Source organism: Myxine glutinosa, chromosome 13 (assembly GCF_964187855.1).
Source record: "Myxine glutinosa chromosome 13, kmMyxGlut1.1, whole genome shotgun sequence".
In the NCBI taxonomy this organism is placed as follows: Eukaryota; Metazoa; Chordata; class Myxini; order Myxiniformes; family Myxinidae; genus Myxine; species Myxine glutinosa.
Window position 1 is genome coordinate 90387450 of NC_136273.1, and position 21830 is coordinate 90409279.

The 21830-nt window shown below is 46.2% G+C and overlaps 2 protein-coding genes across 7 annotated transcripts in view; both read right to left on the reverse strand.

The window, feature by feature from the left end:
* Positions 1-241: 241 nt before the first annotated feature.
* Positions 242-12225, reverse strand: POFUT1 (protein O-fucosyltransferase 1). 2 transcript variants are annotated; one of them, XR_013621268.1, is made up of 8 exons: positions 12070-12225; positions 8355-8476; positions 6941-7123; positions 6601-6713; positions 1723-1915; positions 1372-1614; positions 869-1210; positions 242-539 (listed from the first exon to the last, which is right to left on the reverse strand). XR_013621268.1 is itself a non-coding variant. In XM_068134817.2 (7 exons), the coding sequence occupies exons 1-7, from the start codon at positions 12191-12193 to the stop codon at positions 1022-1024; spliced, it is 1167 nt and encodes a 388-aa protein (XP_067990918.2). In that variant the 5' UTR covers positions 12194-12225; the 3' UTR covers positions 242-1021. The 2 variants fall into 2 exon arrangements, 1 of the variants encoding a protein (XP_067990918.2); XM_068134817.2 differs by having other exon boundaries at positions 242-1210.
* A 2181-nt stretch (positions 12226-14406) lies between these two features.
* The window catches only part of LOC137439114 (CYFIP-related Rac1 interactor B), a 37159-nt gene continuing 29735 nt past the window's right edge, over positions 14407-21830 (reverse strand). For all 5 annotated transcript variants that reach the window (XM_068134822.2, XM_068134819.2, XM_068134820.2 and 2 more), the window contains one exon: positions 14407-16076. In XM_068134822.2, coding sequence (XP_067990923.1) covers positions 16007-16076 — 70 coding nt within the window. In that variant the 3' untranslated portion in view covers positions 14407-16006. The remainder of the gene's footprint in view (positions 16077-21830) is intronic.

Below are 21830 nucleotides of genomic sequence, written 5' to 3' on the forward strand. Positions count from 1 at the left end.
CTAATGTTTGCAAAGCACCCGTGGCATCTTTAACATCCACCAATGAATGGTGGCACACGGGGGTGACAATTTATAGCTGGGTCGGGATTCCAACACAGGTAGACGGCAGAAGCGAGTGTGCGTACCTCTAGGCCATCCCGTCAGTCCAGGGGGGTAGTGAAAAGTAAAAATCGAAAGCATCGCAAAATGCAAAGCCCGTCTGCATCCGCTTTGTACTCAAACTGAACTGGAATAAAACAGGTTTAAAAAAAATGTACAATTTATTCATCAGTGTTCTTCATATTCTCATAATAAAGGTTTTTTGAAAATTTGATGACAAAAGGTCACATGGTAAAACAAGAAACACGGAAGTGATTACAAAACGCAGCCGTCTCGCACTGCACAGCGGCGGACGGGCTAATAAGGCCTATTTGTAATTACTGTCACTTTGGCATTTTGACACAATTTTTAATTATTTTCTCCACAATCTCATAATAACGGGTTGTCTGAATTTGATGACAAAAGCTCAAATGGTTAAAAAAAAAAGAAAAAGTTATGGCCTGGACAGACAGACAACCACCTTTAGAGGCCATTTTTTCCCCGCAAGCGGGGGTTGGCCTTTTTCGGGAACTGTGGTTGTTGTTGTTTTTCGGTCCCCTTTTTGAAGCAATGTTTTACGGCCGGATGCCCTTCCTGACGCCAACCCTTTTTGCCGCCTTTTAACGACAAGCAGGGAATTACCAGTGAACTGGTACTCAATTAGCCGACCTCGGAAGGATGACAGGCTGAGTCAACCCCCCTGGCGTTAATTCAGCGATTGACCGGGATTCGAACCCAGGATCCTAGGATCCTAAGCCGGCACCCTAGCCGCTAGCCCAACACCAGGGACCTGGACAGACAGACAGACGGACACAAATCTCTTGCGGCGTGGGGAGATGGGCTAACAAAAGGAACCCAAACACAAAATCTCGAGGAACCTGCCATTATACAAAAAGTCACAATTATTTATGTTTTCTGGGCACTACGAGAACAAGATAGAGCTTCAAAGGTCTTCGCGGTCTTGGCGCACATCGTCCATGCCGAAGAAAGACGTCGGCCACCCTGTTACGTCACGATTACGCTTTACAAAGGCCGAAAATGACGAGACGCAGTTCCCGATGAAGTGGTCGGCCTTTCCCAGGACATAGAGGTCTGTCTGCGGCAGCTCTAGTTTCAGAGCCACCACTTTCACCTGAGAATCGAGACACCAATAGTCAGTGTGGTTAAGGTGAAGCTTGCAAATATTTGTGCATCGCGAAACTTGTGAGCAATGGAAAGGACGTTTATGGAGAAAAGGTGTGCACAAAAGCAAGTGTTTATGTACGAGCTAAGGTCGTGAGACGTAGGCCTTACCTTTTCCCCTAGAGTTTCCTGCAACTTCTGTGCATATGTGTGGGAATCCGACGCGATGTATAATGACCGAGCTGCCACTCGCTGGGCCCAGTACCGCGTGGCCCGGAGGATCTCATCCACACTCGGCAAACACATCTCAAGCGTAAGTGGAATCGCCGTGCCCAGATTCCAGCCCACGCACTGTGGCGATGCCATCAGGTGAGAATTCACTTTCCCCTCCTTCAACAAGTCACAAGTGTGCTCCTGAGGACATGAAGGAGAAAATGTCACATTTAGCAAAATATATGGCCCTTTTCAGACAGCGTTTCACTCTTTGCAAGGTGCGATGCAGACAAGGCCGAGGGGACAAACCCAGTCTGAGCCAATTCGTAAATGGATGGCCAGATACGGCCTAACGAGTTGCGATTTGATGACATCCTGCCCCAGCTGCTCCATGGTCTCGGACCACTCCACGTAACGCTGGATACCTTGATGCTCTGGAAGTACCGGGAACTGTGCCGGAGCACCTGGGAAGGCGAGTACAGGATGCTCCGTGGCAGGAAACCTGCAATGTGGTTCACAGGTGAAGAACAGCTATTGTGACGGTTGTGGTTTAAAAGTGTGCAATCGGAACAAACACAATATTGTATAGATAAGGAAGATAGAAGAGAAGAAGAAGAATCAATGTTAAGGTTCAATGTTATTCTCCATGATCACGACATTAAAATAAAATAAAATAAAATAACCTAAATAAAGGACTGACCACAGCGCCCCCTATTGGTATACCATGATAAATGCAAGCGGATTCAAATTCCAAGCATCCGAACTGAGCTAATCCCAGGTCGGATTACCATGTCACTCTCGGATGATCGACAAAACATGGCTGGCTCAACAATGATCGTCAGGGAGGGGTAGTCTGCCTGCCTAGCTTGCCCTATGTCCACACTTCGTGACTGACCCTCATGTAACCTCAAGGTAACCTAGGATGAGCATCAAAATGCAACTGACAAAGGCATTACCGCCGACATTCCTTGAATATAAAAAAATATAAAAACATAATCCTCCTATTGAGGCAGGATACCAAAATCACGTTCCATTTGGTTCAGGACGTTAATGCAGGGCAGTGACTGATGAGTTTCTTCAATTAATTATGAATACAAGTGTTGCAGTGAGTCCGGTGAGTCGTGTCAATACGACCGTTACAGTCGGCCGTCTTAGAAGCCTACTGCCTGATCCCTGCGTCCAGAGCAGCGTTAACCTGCAGATTGAGGTCCTCGAGACGAGCGAGTGCCGCTCTCATACGCGATCAAGTGGTTGATCTTATCAGGGCCGAGCAAAATCTGATCACGTTACGAGGACTTCTGGACCAACTTACCTTTAACACGTTTTACAGAGGCACCAGACTAAACCGTCCAAATGAACGGGATGAACAGGATGAACGGGATCAAGTCAGGCTTGTAAAATGTATTTGTACCAAAAGCACAAGGATCAAGAACAATGTACAAGGAGCAATGAACAATGGATCCAATTATATTTAACTAACTCCCAAAGTTAACCAACCTATGGTTGCTCAACCGGCATACCCGCCCAAGAACAGAACCAGCGATGGATGGCAGATCCATTAAACTATGTCTCCTTATGGGCCATCAGATACACACGCGCAAGACAAGGCAAAGTCACAATACAGCGGAGTTCTGGAGCCAAACCCGGTAAGCTGTAAGCGAACGCCTGGTACAGCTGCAATGGTCCCTACAGGCTCCGAGAGGGGTGGGGGACACGGCCTGATGGTGTGGGAGTGATGCAGCTGGACAGGGCGTGGCTTCTCTTGATTTTCAGCTCTCTCCAAAGCACAGATTTTGTCTTGTGGGTTCCACGGTCTGGCAATCGATCTTTTGTGACCCCCACCTTTATAGCTGATCCCACAAACGTCACAGATGATGATTTAAGCCCTTTGCCTCAGCACTAACATTCGTTCAAACCCTGACAGGTGGGCAGGGCTTATACCTTCCTCCCCTGTGAAGTTGAGTTGCCGTTTTCTGCACCAAGGCTGGATCTAGGTGAGGGTAATGTCGCCATGACGACCACTTGATGACATAGCCTAGTGTGGCGCTAAAAGGGAGCATTTAGACAGAAAACGGAGGGTTAAACCATCAAATAAAGGCTCATATGAATGAGGGATTTTAGACACACAATAGGATGGGTCTGACACTTCGAACTATACGAAGCAGCGGCACAAATACAACTGGCATTTATTTACTTTTATAATAAACTTTTAAAAATAATATTTTTATTAAATATAATTTAATAAGCTTTACACTTATTATAAACACTCAATATGGAAATAACTATGCTATATTAAGCATTTATTACACCCTAAGATATATTTTCTGCAACACAAGTTAAAATTACCATAAAACATTTGCTAAAAAATAATTAACAAATAACAATATGCTTGGCAGCAATGGGGCCAAGGTCAAATGTCAGATTTTGACACTCGGATACTGTTGTATTGCTGTAGTCGTTGGATTTGTCTGGTTGCCCTGCAAACCGTGTCAAAGCTGTCGGGGAGGCCAACTGATTCGGTCGTCCTAGGCTGGATTACAGGCCTAATAGTAATGGTACCAATGAGCTGATCGGTGCCGTAGGCATGCGAGCAGAGCCGCTAGTCGTAGGCACGGCCTTGTTCAGGGTGCTAAATCACCCAAATCCAATGTGTCCTTCAACAGACATGCACAATTGTAATAGCGGTTCACTCTGAGACCAAGTGGCTCTCAAGTTTATTTGAAAGAAAACATGGGGCGGGATACAATTGGAAGCAATACACTCAACAATGACATTTCCTTACCCTTACTAAAGCAAACATACTCTTAGCCCCTACCGAATACATGCACACGACAGACGAAGGGGACCTTAATTATTTATTTACTTAACAGGCCAATTCACACCTCAGGAAGACAAGCTGCACCTCGACAGGATGCAGTTTCACCCAAGCAAAAATGCAACCCAGCATTGCACAGTTCATGGCCGTTGACAGAAGCCGGCACGAAGGGGAGAGTGGGTGCAACTTGCTGTGTGGAGCATAATAATAATAATCTTTATTGTTCCATATCCAGGAAAATTATTGTTACGTTTGTGGGGGTAAACGAAGAAATACCTTAGTCAATATAGAATCGTGTAGATTAGCATGCTCAGTATGCCGCGAAGCCATCTCAATGTATCTAAGTCGTGTCAAATATCCAGGCAAGTGTTTAGGTGTCTCCACACGGAGGAGTGGAGTTGTGCTATCTACGTAGGGTCTGTAAGGTTAAATTCCCCTGTACGTATTCACCTCCTGTGATCTTCCCTCCATCTTTATTACAATTAAAAAGCCCACCAAACAACAACTATAATAAATGGACTCATTTGCTCACAACGCCACCAGGGATAACCACCACCCAGCACATTTGCGGATCGGCACGTAAATCCCACCTCAAGACCGCCGACGTCATCTGAACATTCCCGAAAAGAGGTTGGACTCCATCCCCCGGCGACTCATAACGAGGAAGCCACACCCCGGTTTCGTGATTGGAGGCGCGATGGGATTATTGAGTAGAGCTCGGTGAATGGACAGAGTGTGATGTCAGCATGGAACATTCGAGAGCTGGAGGAAAAGGAACGCGCTCTCGCCATCTTGGTCTCTCTTGTCCCAGGTTTGGTTGTGGGCGGTCGCAGTCTCCTCTTCTGGTCCTGGTCTTGATCGCGGCGGTCACTTAGTTCTTTTGTGTGGGAGGACGACGGGCACTCGTCTGTGTGTGCCAGGGAGACCATCGGAGCCGTATTAGCAAAGAAAGATCCTGCCTGCTTGCCTCACGCCGACGGCTGGCTGCGGGCGCGATTCCGCGCCATCTTGTGCGTTTCCCGCACGGCGGTTCGAGGTGACGACCAGCAAGCCTTACCAGCCATTTGGGGACGCAAAGCTGAGTGCCGTCCGATTACCAAAACATTATTTATTTTCTTTCATTATCTTTTCCCCTTGTTTGTATACGAGTCTGATGGAGACATCTCAATTAGGAATTTTAGTTTTTACCTCACCTTACAATGTTATTTGCATTTATTTTCATTAAATAATTAATTTGTCGAATCTTACTTTTCTTGTATTGTGGATTTTGCTGTCCCGTATTTGTGTTTGTGGGTTCGGATTAACCCCTACACGTGTTTACAATTAGATAAGGCTCGGGCCTTCCCACGCGCGCCAAAGACAATCCCGCCAAGGTTCGGAGTACGCTTCGGAGTGTAAGCTAGTTTTGGCCATTCGTCCTCTTGGGGTCTTAACCCCGGGGACACGACATTAGTATTTGGTGACACCATAAGTTTACCATCATAAAAAACATAAAACACAAAGGGAATAAGAAAACAAAATAAAAACATAGGGGCAATACCCCTGGGTGCTCACCTGGTAGAATAAACAGTATACTGCACTGAGTAAAGGTATTTAAAACCAATTTCAATGGTTGATATGACAGGGCAGCATGTAGAATCATACTAGCATAATCATAAGACTTTAAACAAACAAAAAAATACCTATTTTGGGAATATTTTGAAATATTCCTGTCTGCAATTATTCCCTCCACGCATTTGCACCCACCTGCCTCTGATTTACCATACCCTGTTACGGTTCCCCCTAGGCCTGGATACTCAAACCTATTTCCCTGTCTGATCTCCTTCCCCTCCAACCTGATATTCGTTTCTTTTCTCTGCTGCCCGCACAACCCACATAACCTCAATCTTCTTCATGCTCATTTTCAGCTCATGTTTCTCAAATGCCTCCTTCCACTCCCCCAGTACGCCGAGCAAAAAAGTTCCAAACCACTGGCTTAAAAGAACATAGAACAACAACTTGTACATGAATCGATATTTTGGACAAGGAAATTGGGAGCCAACGGTGTACTTTTCCATGATTTACTCATGAACGTTGTAGATTATGGAAAATTGGCACAGTATTGGGGATTTGAACCTGGTAGATCCGGCATCATGAGCCACGTGCTCAGATGGCAACACAAAATAGGCCAACACCATAACCGAATTTTCTTTGGAACAACTCCAGGAATGCCAAGTTGTGTGCTGCCTCACAAAGGGGCCTACTATGAAGGGTATGTGAGAGTAGTTGCTACGGTACCCAAATGTTTATAAAACCGTGACTTTACTCCAATGTATTGTGCGGAATTCCAAAGTAAAGTTTGCCCTCCATGTTTGTGCAATTATGGACCATACCTTTCCAGCCAATGGAGGACGCCCGATGGATGGTAAGACAGGCTGCTGTAGAGCTCGGATCGATCAAAATCAACGCCAACATGATCCCAAAACGGGCCAAACGGGTTCCCGTCCTGGCTCCAGAACGTCAAGAGGTAGATCGATCAGGGATACCAGAAATTTTAAAATTTCAGGTCATCTACATATAAAACTGGTAGCAACTAAATACTGGTGGAGGAATACAGAAAGTATTGACATATTGTTAAAACAACACAGCACATCACGGAGGTATCCAAATCACCAAATCAAGTTAGGGTCCACTCTATAATGAGAACAAGGGTACATCCAAATGGAGACCGACCTTCATGGGACACGACTTTTTGTCTGCGCTCCGTGCTGCCGCCATTTCGTAGCAGTAAGCAACGTGGGAGCCTGGCTTCCAGTATTTGGGGGCCAACTCTGTCATGAAAGACTCAAGGCTGATGACACGGTGATACCTTTGGAGGGATTCCAACCGGAAGAACTGCGAGTAGGGTACGTGCATCTGGACATGGAGAAACACACGGGACTACGTCAGGCAGGTGGTCTGGCAATCCGACATGTCGTTAAACCAGGGTTCATTAGGAAACTTTGAGCATGGTGAATATACATTCAGAACAACTCGGCCGCAGAACATTTTTGTCCGTTACGGTGAGATTACTGCATTTGTATTAGTGGAATATGACAGTCCCATTAAGACGAACACCTGACAGCCAAATCTCGATAAAGCTGAGCAGCACTTTTCAGTGATCATTTGGTGTGCAGCACGCGGATGCTGGTTTGCGTCGTTGCTGGGAGCGCAGCGGTGCTGCTGATGCAGTTCTCCTTGTAGACAGGAGCTAGTATTTTCAATTTGTTCAAAGTGCTGGCGATAACTCGCCTCCATTTCATAAAAGACCCCATGGAATTTTTAACATCCACCAACTCTCGGAGATAGGTCCTCCGGTGTAACGTCGATGACGGACGGCGAACATATCAATGCCCTGCCCTGCATGCGGAACACCAGGATGACAGTTGGTGGCTGGGTCAAGATTCAAACGCAAGCTAGACAGCTCATAGGTGAGTGTGCATACCTCTAGGGGTCAACTCCAGCAGAAAACAGCCATAAGGTTATCATGCCAGCTCTTATTTGGAACTACCGGATGGAAACGTTGTGGTTTACAGGAATGTATGGAATGACGGTTCTGTTCATTATTTTCCCAGTTGAAGAGGTGATCACCGTGTGCTCGTCCTTTCCCAATACAGTCCTTTGTGCTTTACCTCGTGTGTGTAGTCGGGTCTTCAGTTTTGCAAGAAAAATAAAATGGATCCAAATTTTACCAATCTTTTGCTAAAAAGACCAAGGTGTTGGTTCAGGATTATCAGATTTCCTCGATATCTACATATAATAATAACAATAGCAATAAATATTTAATCAGACACTGTGGTGGAATGGTTAGAGAGTCCGCTCCGAGACTCGGAGGTTGGTGGTTCGAACACTGTGGTGGAATCGTCGGTGGTGGTGGCCGAGCCATACCAAAGACATTAAAATATGGTACGTGCTACTTCCTTGCTCGACACTTAAAAAGGATAGAGCATGGACAAACAACCATAGGTTGGCAACCATAGCACAGACTAACAGGCTTTTATGGGCCTAATGGCCGCCTCCTGGTTTGAAGGTCTTTGTTTGGGACTTTATATTACATATCAATATAAACAGCAATAATAGAACATGCTATGGAACATCATGTACATACATTGGTATATGGTGGCGAATGTTGCCGATACACAACCCAAGGGGGCACGGCAAGGGTCCGGTTCAGGGATTTTGCAAAGGCCAGGGCACCCAGCAGGTGGTCCGCTTGGTTCCCGAACCGTCCTGAGGATACAAATATACAGAATAAACAACATGAGACTTTCAAAATGATGTATGAATGCTCGATGAGGCCTTTTGCGCATGCGCTGTGTGTGCGTGTGTTTACAGCGACTCGCTTCTGCTCGCCGGACACTTGATGAGAGCGCGAAATCTGTGATTAAAATCATCTTTTAAGTACAATTTTCAGCATTTAGACAAAAAAACCACCTTTAGAGGCCATTTTTCCCCGCAAGGTTGGCCTTTTTCGGGGACCGTGGTTGTTGTTGTTTTTTTGGTCCCCTTTTTTTGAAGCAATGTTTTACGGCCGGATGCCCTTCCTGCCGCCAACCCTTTTTGTCGCCTTTTTACGACAAACAGGGAATTACCAGTGAACTGGTACTCAATTAGCCGACCTCGGAAGGATGACAGGCTGAGTCAACCCCCCTGGCGTTAATTCAGCGATCGACCGGGATTTGAACCCAGGATCCTAGGATCCGATCCTGAGCTGGCACCCTAGCCGCTAGCCCACAGAACAGTGGAAATGTAAAAATGGTAAACCAAAATTGTTGTGTCCCGAATGGCAAATCAGACTCGCCAAAATCATCATACTAAAATACACAATTTGGTGTCCGTCTGTCTGTCTGAACAGGATACTGTCGCGTTCCCGGGGTGAACACCCCTGGGGACGGATAGCCGATCGAGCTTAAACTCCGAGGTGTTCAGTCAACAATGGCGAACCTTCCTTATACGCGTGGGGGAGGGCAGCGAAGCTCTTACCTTCACTGACCCCATTGGACGTCTTCGAACCTGGATAATCAATTCAACCGACACTGAATTATAATGTAAAAATACCGGCTTTATTGAAAGAAATGCCGGTATCAAAATAATGCACGGTAAACTAAAATTACTAATCGAGGGACCCTCAACACGGACTTGTATACAACACAAGGGGGAAAATAACTGGAAAATAATGCGTGTGTTTGTGTACTTAGATCTGAGCAGCTCTTGAACCCCGTCAGTCCGTTACCGGGTCCCGGAGGTCCGTAGACGGGAAACGCACTCGCCCTGGTGCGAAGTCCGTGCGCGGTAAGCAGGCCTTAGCGCGCCGTTCATTCACTCCAGCCACACTCGTCCTCGCCGTCTGCTTCACACAGCACCCAGACGACGCACAGCCAGCACCGACGAGCCAATGAAAGGACAATGTGGTGGCTCGAACTGATGAAAGCCAGGGACCATGAAGACAAAATGCACAACTGTGCCCGCCTTTCACGAACACCAGGAAGCGAGGGTGTGGTGTGCGAATACCACCGCCAAGAGCTAGCCCGAACTCCAACCGCACACAACGAGGACCCAACGCAATAGAGCACCGTATATGTGACCGTTCGCTTGCAATGTCCCTGGCGCAAGAGAGAGTCGTATATGCGACCATTCACTTTCAATGCCCATGGCGCAAGAGGACAAAATGTCGGGACTCAAGTCTTTTATTCTTAAGGCTCTGACGATCCCAGTGCATGCTCCTATCAGTGGGTCCCTCTTATCGCTTGACAATACCGGACCAATCACTGCTCTTCGGTGCATGGCCTCACGGACCTGCCTGCTTGATGTTGCGATGTGGCAGGTGGCGGCACCAGCGTTATTGTTCGATGTCCTGTTCCGGTCGGTTTTTATTTACCGTTTTAATGCACGATTGCTTGGCTTGGCTATGTGTGTGTGCTACAATGTCATAAGGAACACATGAAAATATTACAGAGGCACTTACATACAGGGGATTAATTACCCTTAATCCCTAACTAATTAACATAATCCCAACCCTCATCATGGGTACAATTATACACTTACGCTTACGCGACATCCGGTCGAACGGATTCCCTAGTTATGGTACATGGGGGTTCTTCTTCTTCATCACGAGATTAGGAGCATGGCAATCTACACACTTCTACTTGGACTAAGGTATTTAATTGCCTACCCCCCACAAACGTAACAATACATTCAGTCGTTACTTAGCCAATCTCAACAAAACTTGACAGGACTAAGGGTCACACGACGGAGGTTGTAGCGACTTTATTTGTCCCCTCACTTCGGGTTTTTTTTACCCAAGGCAAAATCAATGTTAAAATGTTTCGATAGCTTATCATGGCATTTTATGGGGCACCCCTTCTGGAAATAAAAATATATTATACACCACAAACACATACAATTACCTTTTTAAACAGTCGCTATTGCTGTTTAACATGAAACTGAAAGTGAAGAAACCCGACGTTCTTGAGACATCCTATGCTTATCACGTCCGTCGCAGACCTGAACCTAGATTTAACATTTTAACAAATTTGGGGGCCATTTTGAAAATAATGGCCACTATGGAGAATTTTGGGTTGGCTAATCGACTGAATTTAAAGAGAATCTACATAAGAACATCGTTGCCAAGTTTTATGCTTGTATCCCAATATGAACGGTTTTGAGCTCACCTGGAACGAAGTTCAGGGGAGCTTATGGATGGAGCGTTGTCAGTCCGTCCGTCAGTCAGTTCGTCAGTCCGTAAACGTAAACACTTGAAACTTCTTCTCCGAAACCACTGATGGGATTGTGACCAAATTTGGCACATGATATTTGTTGTGTTGTGACTAAAGTTTGTTCACGGCATAAAAAACGGGGTCTAAGGGGGTCTACCGGGGTCAAAGTGGATCCAGGTTTGACCCCCCCAAATATAGGTATTTGCTTTCTTCTCTGAAACTACACACACTATTTCGATGAAACTTGACCACAACCTTCACCACCCATTCTGTACCAAAGTTTGTTCACGGGATAAAAAAAAAATCTGCCCCTTTGGGGGTGTATGGAGGGGGGGGGGGTTGCCCCCCAAAATAGGTATTTGCTTTCTTCTCTGAAACCACACACACTATTTCGATGAAACTTTACCACAACCTGCATCACCAGTGATGTACCCAAAGAATGTTCACGGCATTTTAAAAAATTCTGCCCCTTTGGGGGTGTATAGAGGGGGGGGTTGCCCCCCAAAATAGGTATTTGCTTTCTTCTCAGAAACTACACACGCAATTTCGATGAAACTTCACCACAACCTTAATCACCCGTGATGTACCCAAGTATGTTCACGGCATTAGAAAAATTGGGGTCTTAGGAGGTATATGGGGTTGGGGTAAGGGGGCTATCCCCCCAAAATAGGTATTTTTTCTTTGCTTGTTTAAAGTCTTATGATAATGCCAGTATGATTCTACATGCTGCCCTGTCTTTTAGCAACCATGGTAATTGGTTTAAAATACCCTTAGGCGGTGCAGTATACTGTTTATTCTACCAGGTGAGCGCCAGGGGTATTGCCCCTGTTTGCGTTTGCCGCCTAGCTATTACAAGGACAGGGTATTGCACGATACATGTCTCGTTCACATATTACGTACAGATTTGACGTTGCCTTTGCATCTTCCTCCGATTTCTCATGAGATCTGATGAGAATCTCCTGAGATTTTCTTGTCCAGGTAGGTTCCACCATAACAAATGAAAGCTTATGCAAGCAATTCATTATATTTATCGATTTCAATTAACTTTGGTGCCAGTTTCAGTTTCGTTTTAAAGTACAAATGAGAGTTCGCGGAAGCACGACTCACCCATGCACGGACAGTACAAAACGTATCCATTGTGATCCCAGCCGTGCGGAGATGCTGAGACCGTGTACGAAATGAGGACGAAAGGCAGGAAGAAAAGCCGATCCGGCAACCAATGCGGCCTCATGAGGAGGAAATGGAACCAACCAATAATCCCGAGTTGTGATTTGCTGGAGAGTATGAATATATTTGAATTCTAGTAATTATATTGCTTTTTAAAATTTACTTATTTTGCGAGATATGTGTTTATTCTTCAAATCGCATATATAATATGATAGCTATATCAGTGTCACACGGTAAATATATAAATTAAATAGTTCAAGAAAAGTTGCGCAAAATTTTCTAGGCTATACACCGCTCAACACCCAATCGACTGACATGCACAACCGAGATTTAGTTATTTTTTTGGTGTGCAACACATGGCTGCAGGTAGCATAATTTTTCCGGGGGCACGGCTATGCCACTGATGCAGTGTTCGCTGTAGGTTAGCGCAGCAATATGACCAGAATGCCGGCGATAGCACGCCTAACCTTCGTGAAGGACACCGTGGGACTGTCAGCGTACACCAACTGATGCTCGCAGACAGGACGCCCAGTTTGACGTCCATTCGAGAGATGGCACACACATTGATGAACCACCCTTATAGCTGGGTCGGGATTCCAACCTGGGCTAGACAGCTCAAAGGTGAGTGTGTGAACCTCAAGGCTATCCTAACCTCCAGTAGGTGGAGTGGAGGACAGACATCCGCATACTGACTAGTAAAAGATCTTTAGAGCATTGATCTGATGCCTAAAACCGATCTGTTTCAATTTTTAAAGCATTTACCTGCGACTGTTCCTTAACCTCAGCCCTTCAAAAAACGACGCCATTTTTTTGTAATGATGTAAGTTTTTCTAAATGTAAACAGTGCAGATTCCATGTTTCAATCACAGGCACAGATTAGTCTCCATTGGGGACTGGACTGCAAGTATCCCCATGTAAGGTGAGCAATACCTTCCCAAGGTATATACACCACGTGACTGCAAAATGCAGGACCTGCATCTGGACAGTTGTCCAAGTTGGCTCGTTTTGAAATAAGGATCTTCTTCCAAGTTAGTTGTGGTTTTTGGCAATCACATGTGACAGCATACTTCATGTGACCATCAAGGTGCTGTTTTTCACCAAAGATCCGTCTTAAAGGAGCACTCCAGGTAAGGGTGTTGCCTCTGATGCCCTGTTCTTATTTCGAAATGATAAAGAGCGAGGTTAACAAGTTCTCTTTCATGGAAGTATTGAAAGCTTTCAGCTCCCTGAATCATTGCCAGCTGTACCACTCCAACCACTTTGATAAGTGGTTGCAAAGCCACTTCACATCCAGGCTTCATTCATATGTTGCACAAGGCTGTGGGGTGGCACCGGTTGCTTGGGTGTCCTCTGCTGGTTAGGCCAAGGATTTGTAATATGGCCATGGTGCCGGCAATAGCTCGCCTACTCTTTGCAGAGTACATTATGGCTTCTTTGACGTCCACCAACTAATGCTGTCAGACAGGATGCTCATTTAACATCCATCCGAGACATGGCACACACATTGCTGAATCACCTTGCCAGCGAAACACCAGCATGGCAGTTGATATCTGGGTTGGGATTCGAACCCAGGCTAGACAGCTTCGAGGGCATCCTATCAGCCACACAACCAGGTCGATTTACAATCGAAGTCACCACCTTGATTTGCATGACCGAATATCAAACAAATCATTCATTTACATATTTGAACGAAAAACTATTGAAAGAACTGAAAAGTTGTCGTCAGTATTCAATAAATAACAAGAAACAAATGGAAAATTTATTTTAAAAACTAGATACACTCTTTGACGTCACAACGTCGACTGATATGCCTCCACCCACATTAATACATCATTATACATACCTGTACCAAGTTTGGTTTAAATCCCTTCAACTGTTCTCAAGTTATCACATTTTCACCTGACATGACCTCTGACCTATTGTCCCCAAAATCTAATCAGTTCATTTTTGCATCATAATACATATTTGTACCAACATCGGTCAGAATCCCATGACTGGCTCACAAGTTATCGTGATAAGATTTTTTTTTTACCTAACATGACCTCTGACCTTTGACCTCGTGACCCCAAAATCTAATCCCAGTTCATCTTTACCTCATTATACATACCTGCATCAAGTTTGACCAACATCCCTTAAGCCGTTCTCAAGTTATCGCGGCAATGAAAACCTATCACGGACACGGACCGTCAGACAACCTGAAAACGGAATGCTTCCGGCGACGAACAAGATCTCAGATCGACAGGCCCAGTTACAAATCAAAAGGACTGATCACACACCTTTGGTCTGCACTTAAGCCAAGATTATTTTTATTTTTGGTTTTAGAAGAAAAATGTCAGTTGAAAAAAAACAAGAACATGACAGCAAACTTCATTATTCTTTGGAACATTTCAAATGGGATGAAAATATTTTCGCATAAAAGGCACAAATTGCTGGGACAATCAAACGGAAATTATACAGATTTGTAATACAAAGATAATTGTACACATTCTAACAATCGATACGAGCGCCTCCGACACTCAGGACAAAGGCGAAGCGGAATGCTCCTACTACTCAAAATATTCAAGTCGTATTTCGTACAAATAAGGCAAACAGCATCGTAAAGCTTGCGGTCCGACGCACAACACAACTCCAGAAAATACGAACGTTTCGATAAACCATTTGTTGAGAATTATGGGCAATAACAACAGACCCAAATATACCAAATCAGGACCGATCCGGTGATGAAACCAGCGTCACTTCCTGAATCAAAAACTGATGTCCAGTTAAAAAAGTAAAAAAAAATTTTCCCTAAATAATCCCACATTCCACTTTGACAATCAAAGCTGTACATCTATTAATATAACTAAATGATGTTGTCACTTTGGTGGGGACGTCACACCTGATGTGAAGGGTGTCCGATGGTCTTTGGCCTGCGTTTTCTTGACGATACGTCTCTCTCTCTCTCTCTCTCTCTCTCTCTCTCTCTCTCTCTCTCTCTCTCTCTCTCTCTCTCTCTCTCTAGTTTATGTAATAATGCCTTCCTTTCCACAACACCACATTTATTGAGAAAGAATACAATTATGTACAGCTTGATGAGGGCACCAAACACATGGCATGTTGTACGAATGATAATATTCTTTAACTGTTCAACAAGCGCCCTTCTTTGTACCGTCAGAGTGAGAACAGCCCAGGAGTGCTTGAAATTGATCAAAAATATTATTACAAGAATAAAATAAAATAAAAACTCAACCAAATGGGAAGAAAGAGATCAGTGAGCACAGGCCCATTATTGGAAATCAAACTCTCGGACTTTAACCACATCCACACCTGTCGGGATCGATCCCCAAAATCATTCAAAATGGTCAACAAATGTTTGTTTTTATTTCTGCAATGGTCTACACTGTCTACAGGATGTTCCGTGTACCTGGATAAATAAGTAGAAGTCGAAGCCAAGGTCACTCCCAGAGCAGCCGCAGTCGCACCAAAAACCTGGCTTGCGGTGCACCAGCAGGTACGCTGTGTCCGCTTGTCATCTCATGCATAAATGCCCAACTTTGGAAAATTGCTTCCGAAGAAATGACACCATTGATCACAAAAAGACAAAACTAACCGATGCAAAACCAATGACTCTGCGGTTTCCCAAACAGATCATATATTTAATACTAGCTTTTACTTTTATACTTCAATCTTCAACAACAACAATTGAACATCACTTCCGGCATGTAGAAGTCAATACGTACAACGCGGTAATCAAGGCAGTCGTTAAAACGATATGCATAGGCTTCAAAATAAATTGGCTTTCTCTGTGGCAAAATTCTCATCTAAATGATAGAAAAAGGGCAGTGTGGACTGAAGGGACAAAAAAAACAACAGGAAGTGGCGAGGCTGGCCTTTAGCTTCAATTGGCTTGTAGCATGGCTCGTAGGTGCTTTGGTGTGGCTTCATCGTTCAAGTGTTTGGTTGTGTACCTGAATGGATAAATAATCCGAAATCAACATAGTCATGGGTATATTACCTCCTTTATAGTCAAATTAACGACCCTTTTTATCGTTGCAAAAACCACTTTGCAAAACCACAGCTTTAATAATAATAATAATAATGCATTTATTTTATATAGCGCTTTTCAGGAAGCCCAAAGACGCTTTGACAGAGTGAAAAACATAATGCATAGCAAAACATAAAAACAATTGCAAAAAAAGAAGAATCAATAGGGAAATATTCAAAGCACAAAGGAGGGAGAAGGAGAGGAGATAGTCAGGGGTTAGATGCTGTGGGTTAAATGTTGAATGCAGTGTTGAACAGGTGGGTCTTGAGTGATGTTTTGAATGTGGTGAGTGAGGAGGAGTCTCTGATGGTGTGAGGTAGCGAGTTCCAGAGGGTGGGAGCAGCGATGGAGAAGGCCCTGTCCCCCCAGGATCTAAATTTGGTCCGGATGGGGGGGGGGGGGGGGGGTCAGGAGGTTGGTACCAGCAGAGCGGAGGTTGCGGGTGGGAGTGTGTCTGGAGAGGAGGTCAGCCAGGTAGGATGGGGCCAGGTTATGGAGGGCTTTGTAGGTCAAGAGGAGGATTTTGTACTGGATTCTCTGGGAGATGGGGGGCCAGTGAAGCTTGTAAAGGACGGGGGTATTGTGGTCACGGGTCCGGGAATGGGTGAGTAGACGGGCAGCGGAGTTCTGAATGTATTGGAGTTTATTGGTGATTGTTGAGGGTGAACCATAAAGGAGGCTATTGCAGTAGTCCAGACGGGAAGTGATGAAGGCGTGGATGAGGGTTTCTGCAGCCACGGAGGAGAGGGATGGACGGAGACGGGCGATGTTTTTCAGGTGAAAGAAGGCTGTCTTTGTGATCTGTTTAGTGTATTTGGCGAAGGAGAGGGTTTGGTCAAAGATGATGCCAAGATTCCGGATGTGAGGGGAGGTGGATACTGGGAAACCGTCGATGTTGAGGGCAAAGTTATGGGTGGACTTGGTGAGCGTTTTTGGGCCAATGATGATTATTTCAGATTTATCACAGTTAAGTTTGAGGAAGTTGATTTGAAGCCAGGATTTTATTTCAGTGTTGCAGTTTGTCAGGATAGAGTGGGTGGCGGTGGAGATGGACTTGGTGGAGATGAAAAGCTGGATGTCATCGGCGAAGCAGTGGAATTGGAGACCATGACGGCGGATTAAGTGACCGAGGGGGGACAGGTAAAGGATGAAGAGGAGGGGGCCAAGAACTGAACCTTGGGGGACACCTTGGGGGAGGGGAGCAGTAGGGGATTTGCAGTTATTGATGGAGATGAACTGACGTCTGTCAGAGAGGTATGATTTAATCCAAGAGAGGGCAGTGCCGGTAATGTTAAAGGTGGTTTCAAGTCGGGTGAGGAGGATGGTGTGATCGATGGTGTCAAAGGCGGCGCTGAGGTCGAGGAGGATGAGAATGTTGAGGTTGCCAGCGTCAGAGGAGAGGAGAAGGTCGTTGGTGATTTTGAGGAGAGCAGTTTCAGTACTGTGGTTGGAGCGGAATCCGGATTGGAATGTTTCATACAGGTTATTGGCAGAGAGGTGATGTTTGAGTTGAGTGGCTACAGCGCGTTCCAAAACCTTTGACAGAAAGGGTAGGTTGGAGATGGGTCTGAAGTTATTTAGGGTGTCAGGGTTTAGTCCAGGTTTTTTCAGAATGGGGGTAACAGCAGCAATTTTGAGGGATGGTGGGACGATGCCTGTAGACAGGGAGGAGTTTATTGTTGCAATGATAAGTGGAGAGAGAGCAGGAAGGGAGGCCTTGACAAAGCTGGAGGGGATGGGGTCAAGAGTGCAGGTGGCAGTTTTCATTCCGATGAGGAGTTCAGAGAGGTCAGTAGGGGAGACTGGGGAGAATTGAGACAGGGGATGGCAGGATAAGGGGGGGCAGGTGGTTTGAGGGGGAGCGGGTGCGGCGGTGGTCAAGCTGTTGTAGATGTTTTCAATTTTGCGTTGGAAGAATGAAAGGAAGGAGATGCAGTTGTCTATTGTGAATGACTGGGTGGTGGTGTTCAGGGGGCTGAGGAGTTTGTTTATTGTAGAGAAGAGTGCTTTTGGGTTTCCGGAGCCAGAGTGGATAATTTGAGAGTAGTAGGCGGAGCGGGCGCGGGAGAGGGCATCTTTATAGTGTTGTATGTGGTCCTTGTAGGCCTGGGAGTGAACTGTGAGACCTGTTTTATTGCGGAGTCTTTCAAGTTGGCGAGCACGAGTTTTCATCAGGCGGAGTTCAGGGGTAAACCAGGGAGCAGAATGGGTGAAAGAAACTGTTTTGGTTTTTATAGGCGCAAGTTGGTCAAGGCAGGAGGAGAGAGTGTGGTTGTAGTAGTCAGTGAGGTCAGAAGGGGTGTGGAGGTCAACGAAGGGAGAAGTGGACATTTTTTCAGAGAGGGTCGATGAGAATGAGGTAGGTGAAAGAGCGTTTAGCTTACGGAAGTTGATAGTGCGATAATGCCTTGGTGCTGGGGTGGGGATGTTGATGGTCAGAGTGATGGCTAGGTGGTCAGAGAGAGTGAGGTCGGAGCCAGAGAGATGGTGCAAAATTAGTCCAGTAGAGCAGACAAGGTCCAAAATGTGACCACGGTTATGGGTAGGAAAGTTGACATGTTGAGTGAGGTTAAAGCAGGTGAGTAAATCAGTGAAGTCAGTGGTTAGCGTGGAGTCAGTGGAGTCCATGTGTATATTGAAATCACCAAGGAGGAGGATTGAGGGGGAGAGGGAACATAGCTGGGTCAGAAAGTAGGAGAAGTCAGACAGGAATGATGGGTGTGGTTTGGGAGGGCGGTAGACAACAGCCATGACTGACTGTGTGTGACCAGAGAGTTTAAAAGCCAGGTGTTCAAATGATGGAGCAGATGAGATGGAGATGAGGTTGGTCTTGATGTCTTGTCGGTGAATAACGGCAATTCCACCACCTCGGCCCTCCGAGCGTGGTTTATTGATGTAAGAATATCCATTGTGGTGAGGTTGAGCGTGTAGTTGTCCAGTGGTTGTTGCCAGGTCTCAGTGAGACAGAGAAAGTCCAGTTTATTTTCCAGGATGTAGTCGTTCAGGATGAGGCATTTGTTGTTGAGGGACCGGGTATTGAACAGGGTGAGCTTGATGTTGTTTTGTACGGCGGGTATGAATCCAGGTGATTTGGCCAGGGTTCGCAGACAGGAGGTGCGATTTTGTGCGTTGTTGTGACCAGGTGTGTTGGGACGATGAGTGGGAGTGCGCTGAGCCGACCAGAGGATGGGGATGGAGTGACCTGATTGTAAATAAACAAACTTACGACCGGAGCCACGGTGAATGTACCTGGGTCGACGCAGGAGTCCATTCGATTTGATTGCAGAGATGCATGATGGGGTGGAGCGGGTTTTAAGCAGGAGAAGCCTTGCGGCGGAGTACCGCAGAGCCATGCCAGCAGGAGCGAAGGGACGAGCACGAGGCCAAGGGTGAGGAGGCGAAACAATCGTCACAACCCACGGGAGTGGGCCCGAGGAAACAGCGAAGGAGCCGAGCAGGTGAAGCCAGGAGCAGAGCCGGGACCATGCAGAGGGCAGACAGGAGCGAAGAGACGAGCACGAGGCCAAGGTTGAGGAGGCAAAGCGGCAAATGCAGCGGCAAACGACCGCCGCCGCTAATCAAGATCACGGCGGCAAACCGCCACCACCGCCGCTGCAAACAATGGGCACAACCCACGAGAGTGAGCCCGAGGAAACAGCGAAGGAGCCGAGCAGGTGAAGCCAGGAGCAGCAGAGCAGAGCCGGAACCGTGCAGAGGGCATTCTCAATGGCCAAAAATCCGCCACGACCACCAGGAAAGCAAGATATGGACAATGGTCCAGTCAGAGAAGCGGCGAGCAAGTGACGCCAGCGTCCTCTCACGACCGGACCGGAAACGGAATGAAGGTGCCAACATGATATTGCTTCACAGGCAGGTTGATTCACCAATGTGTGTGCCATCCCATTAAACTGTGTGTCCAATTTGCCAGCGTTACAGATCCCATGGTGTCTTTCGCAAACAGTAAGTGAGCTATCGCTGGCGCTCTGACCAAATTACAAATTCCTGCCCCAACTACTGCTGGGAAGGCAATGGCGAACCACCCAGTATACCCGTTGCCAAGAAACTGCTTTGGCAGCCCCAACGCTCCATATGAGTATGGCACATCAGAATCAGAATCCAACGGAGACAGCATACCGTCCATGAACCTACATCTAATACGCAACGACATAGTAAAAAGTGTGCCATCGAACCTTTAGACTTCGGCGAACTCGCCACGATATGTAAAATCCTATAGTGTGAGTGTTCAAAATGTGACACCAAGAGAGCTTGATAAAAGCAAACAAGTACGCTGGGAGGGCTCGTGTAACAAACCTGAAAGGGATTATTACAAAGTATACTCCATATTCATCTGGCATCCTTTGGCAGTCAATTCGGTTGAAAGGTAAACAAAGTCACTTAACAGCTGTTTGCAAAGGTAAGCGAGATGCCCATATAGTCTGTTGGGAGCCGTTGGTGAGGTAGGTGGATGGACAAAAGGACCACCGAGGCACTCGGAAACATGGTGATGGGATGAGGTAATTGGAAAGAGGATTGACGAGAAGAGGGAGAAGTTCAAGGAGTGGCAGAAGGCGAAGGGTACGGGAGAAGAAAAAGCAGAGCATGAAAGTTATAAGGCAGCCAAGAAGGCTGCAAAGAAAGAGGTACCAAAGGCGCAGGATGCATGCAGGAAAATGTTCGGAGAAAGCTCGGATTCGGAAGAGGGTCAGAGAGCGGTATTCAGGATTGCAAAGCAGATAGCGAAAGAGAGGTGTGATGTGATGGGGGTGAGTTGCTTGAAGGATGAAGTGGGACAAATCGTTGTGGACCCAGATGGAATTAAAGGAAGATGGAAAAGATATATGGAAATGCTGTTGAATACAGAGAATGAATGGGATGGCAACATAGAGAGTAACCCAGTTTTAGGACCGGCAGAGAAGATAACTGAGAAGGAAGTTGAGGAAGCGATAAAAGCAATGAAGAGTAGAAAAGCGGGAGGGCCGACATGAGTTGTGGGAGATATGTTGAAGGCAGCAGGAAGTTGGGGTGTGAAGAGAATGACAGAGATCTGTAATCTGGTGGTGAAAGAAGGCCGCATTCCAGTGGATGGGGAACCGAGTACCCTCGTCCCTCCATACAAGGGGAAAGGTGACCCTCTGGAGTGTGGCTCGTACCGAGCGATAAAGTTATTGGAGCATGGAATGAAGGTATTGGAAAGGGTGTTGGAGAGGAGGATAAGGATGAAGGTGAAGATCGACGAAATGCAGTTTGGATTTATGCCAGGAAGAGGAACGACAGACGTGCTCTTTATTGTGAGGCAGTTGCAGGAGAAGTACATGGAAAAGAGGAAGAAGTTGTTTCTTGGGTTTGTTGATCTGGAGAAAGCATTCGATAGGGTTCCACGCAAAGTATTGACATGGGCATTGAGGAAGCTAGCAGTGGGGGAATGGTTGATCAGAGTAGTGATGGCAATGTACAAAAGAGCGCGCACAGCTGTAAGGACGAACGACGGGAGCAGTGGTGAGTTTGAGGTGAAGGTGGGAGTGCATCAGGGTTCGGTACTAAGTCCACTACTATTTGTAGTTGTGATGGAGGTGCTGGCTCAGAACGTAAAGGAGGGTTTACCGTGGGAGTTGTTGTATGCAGATGATCTGGTGTTGATTGCGGAAAGTATGGATGTACTGAAGGAAAAGATGAACAA

Bases quoted from the DNA above. Each gene is read 5' to 3' on its own strand.
- POFUT1 (XM_068134817.2), bottom strand. From the start codon at position 12,193: ATGAGGCCGCATTGGTTGCCGGATCGGCTTTTCTTCCTGCCTTTCGTC. The intron at 7,124-8,354 runs GTATGTACATGA...CTCCATGTCCAG, and splicing joins ATTCGCCACCATATACCAAT to ATGCACGTACCCTACTCGCA. The intron at 1,211-1,371 runs GTAAGGCCTACG...CTCGATTCTCAG, and splicing joins AGGAAACTCTAGGGGAAAAG to GTGAAAGTGGTGGCTCTGAA.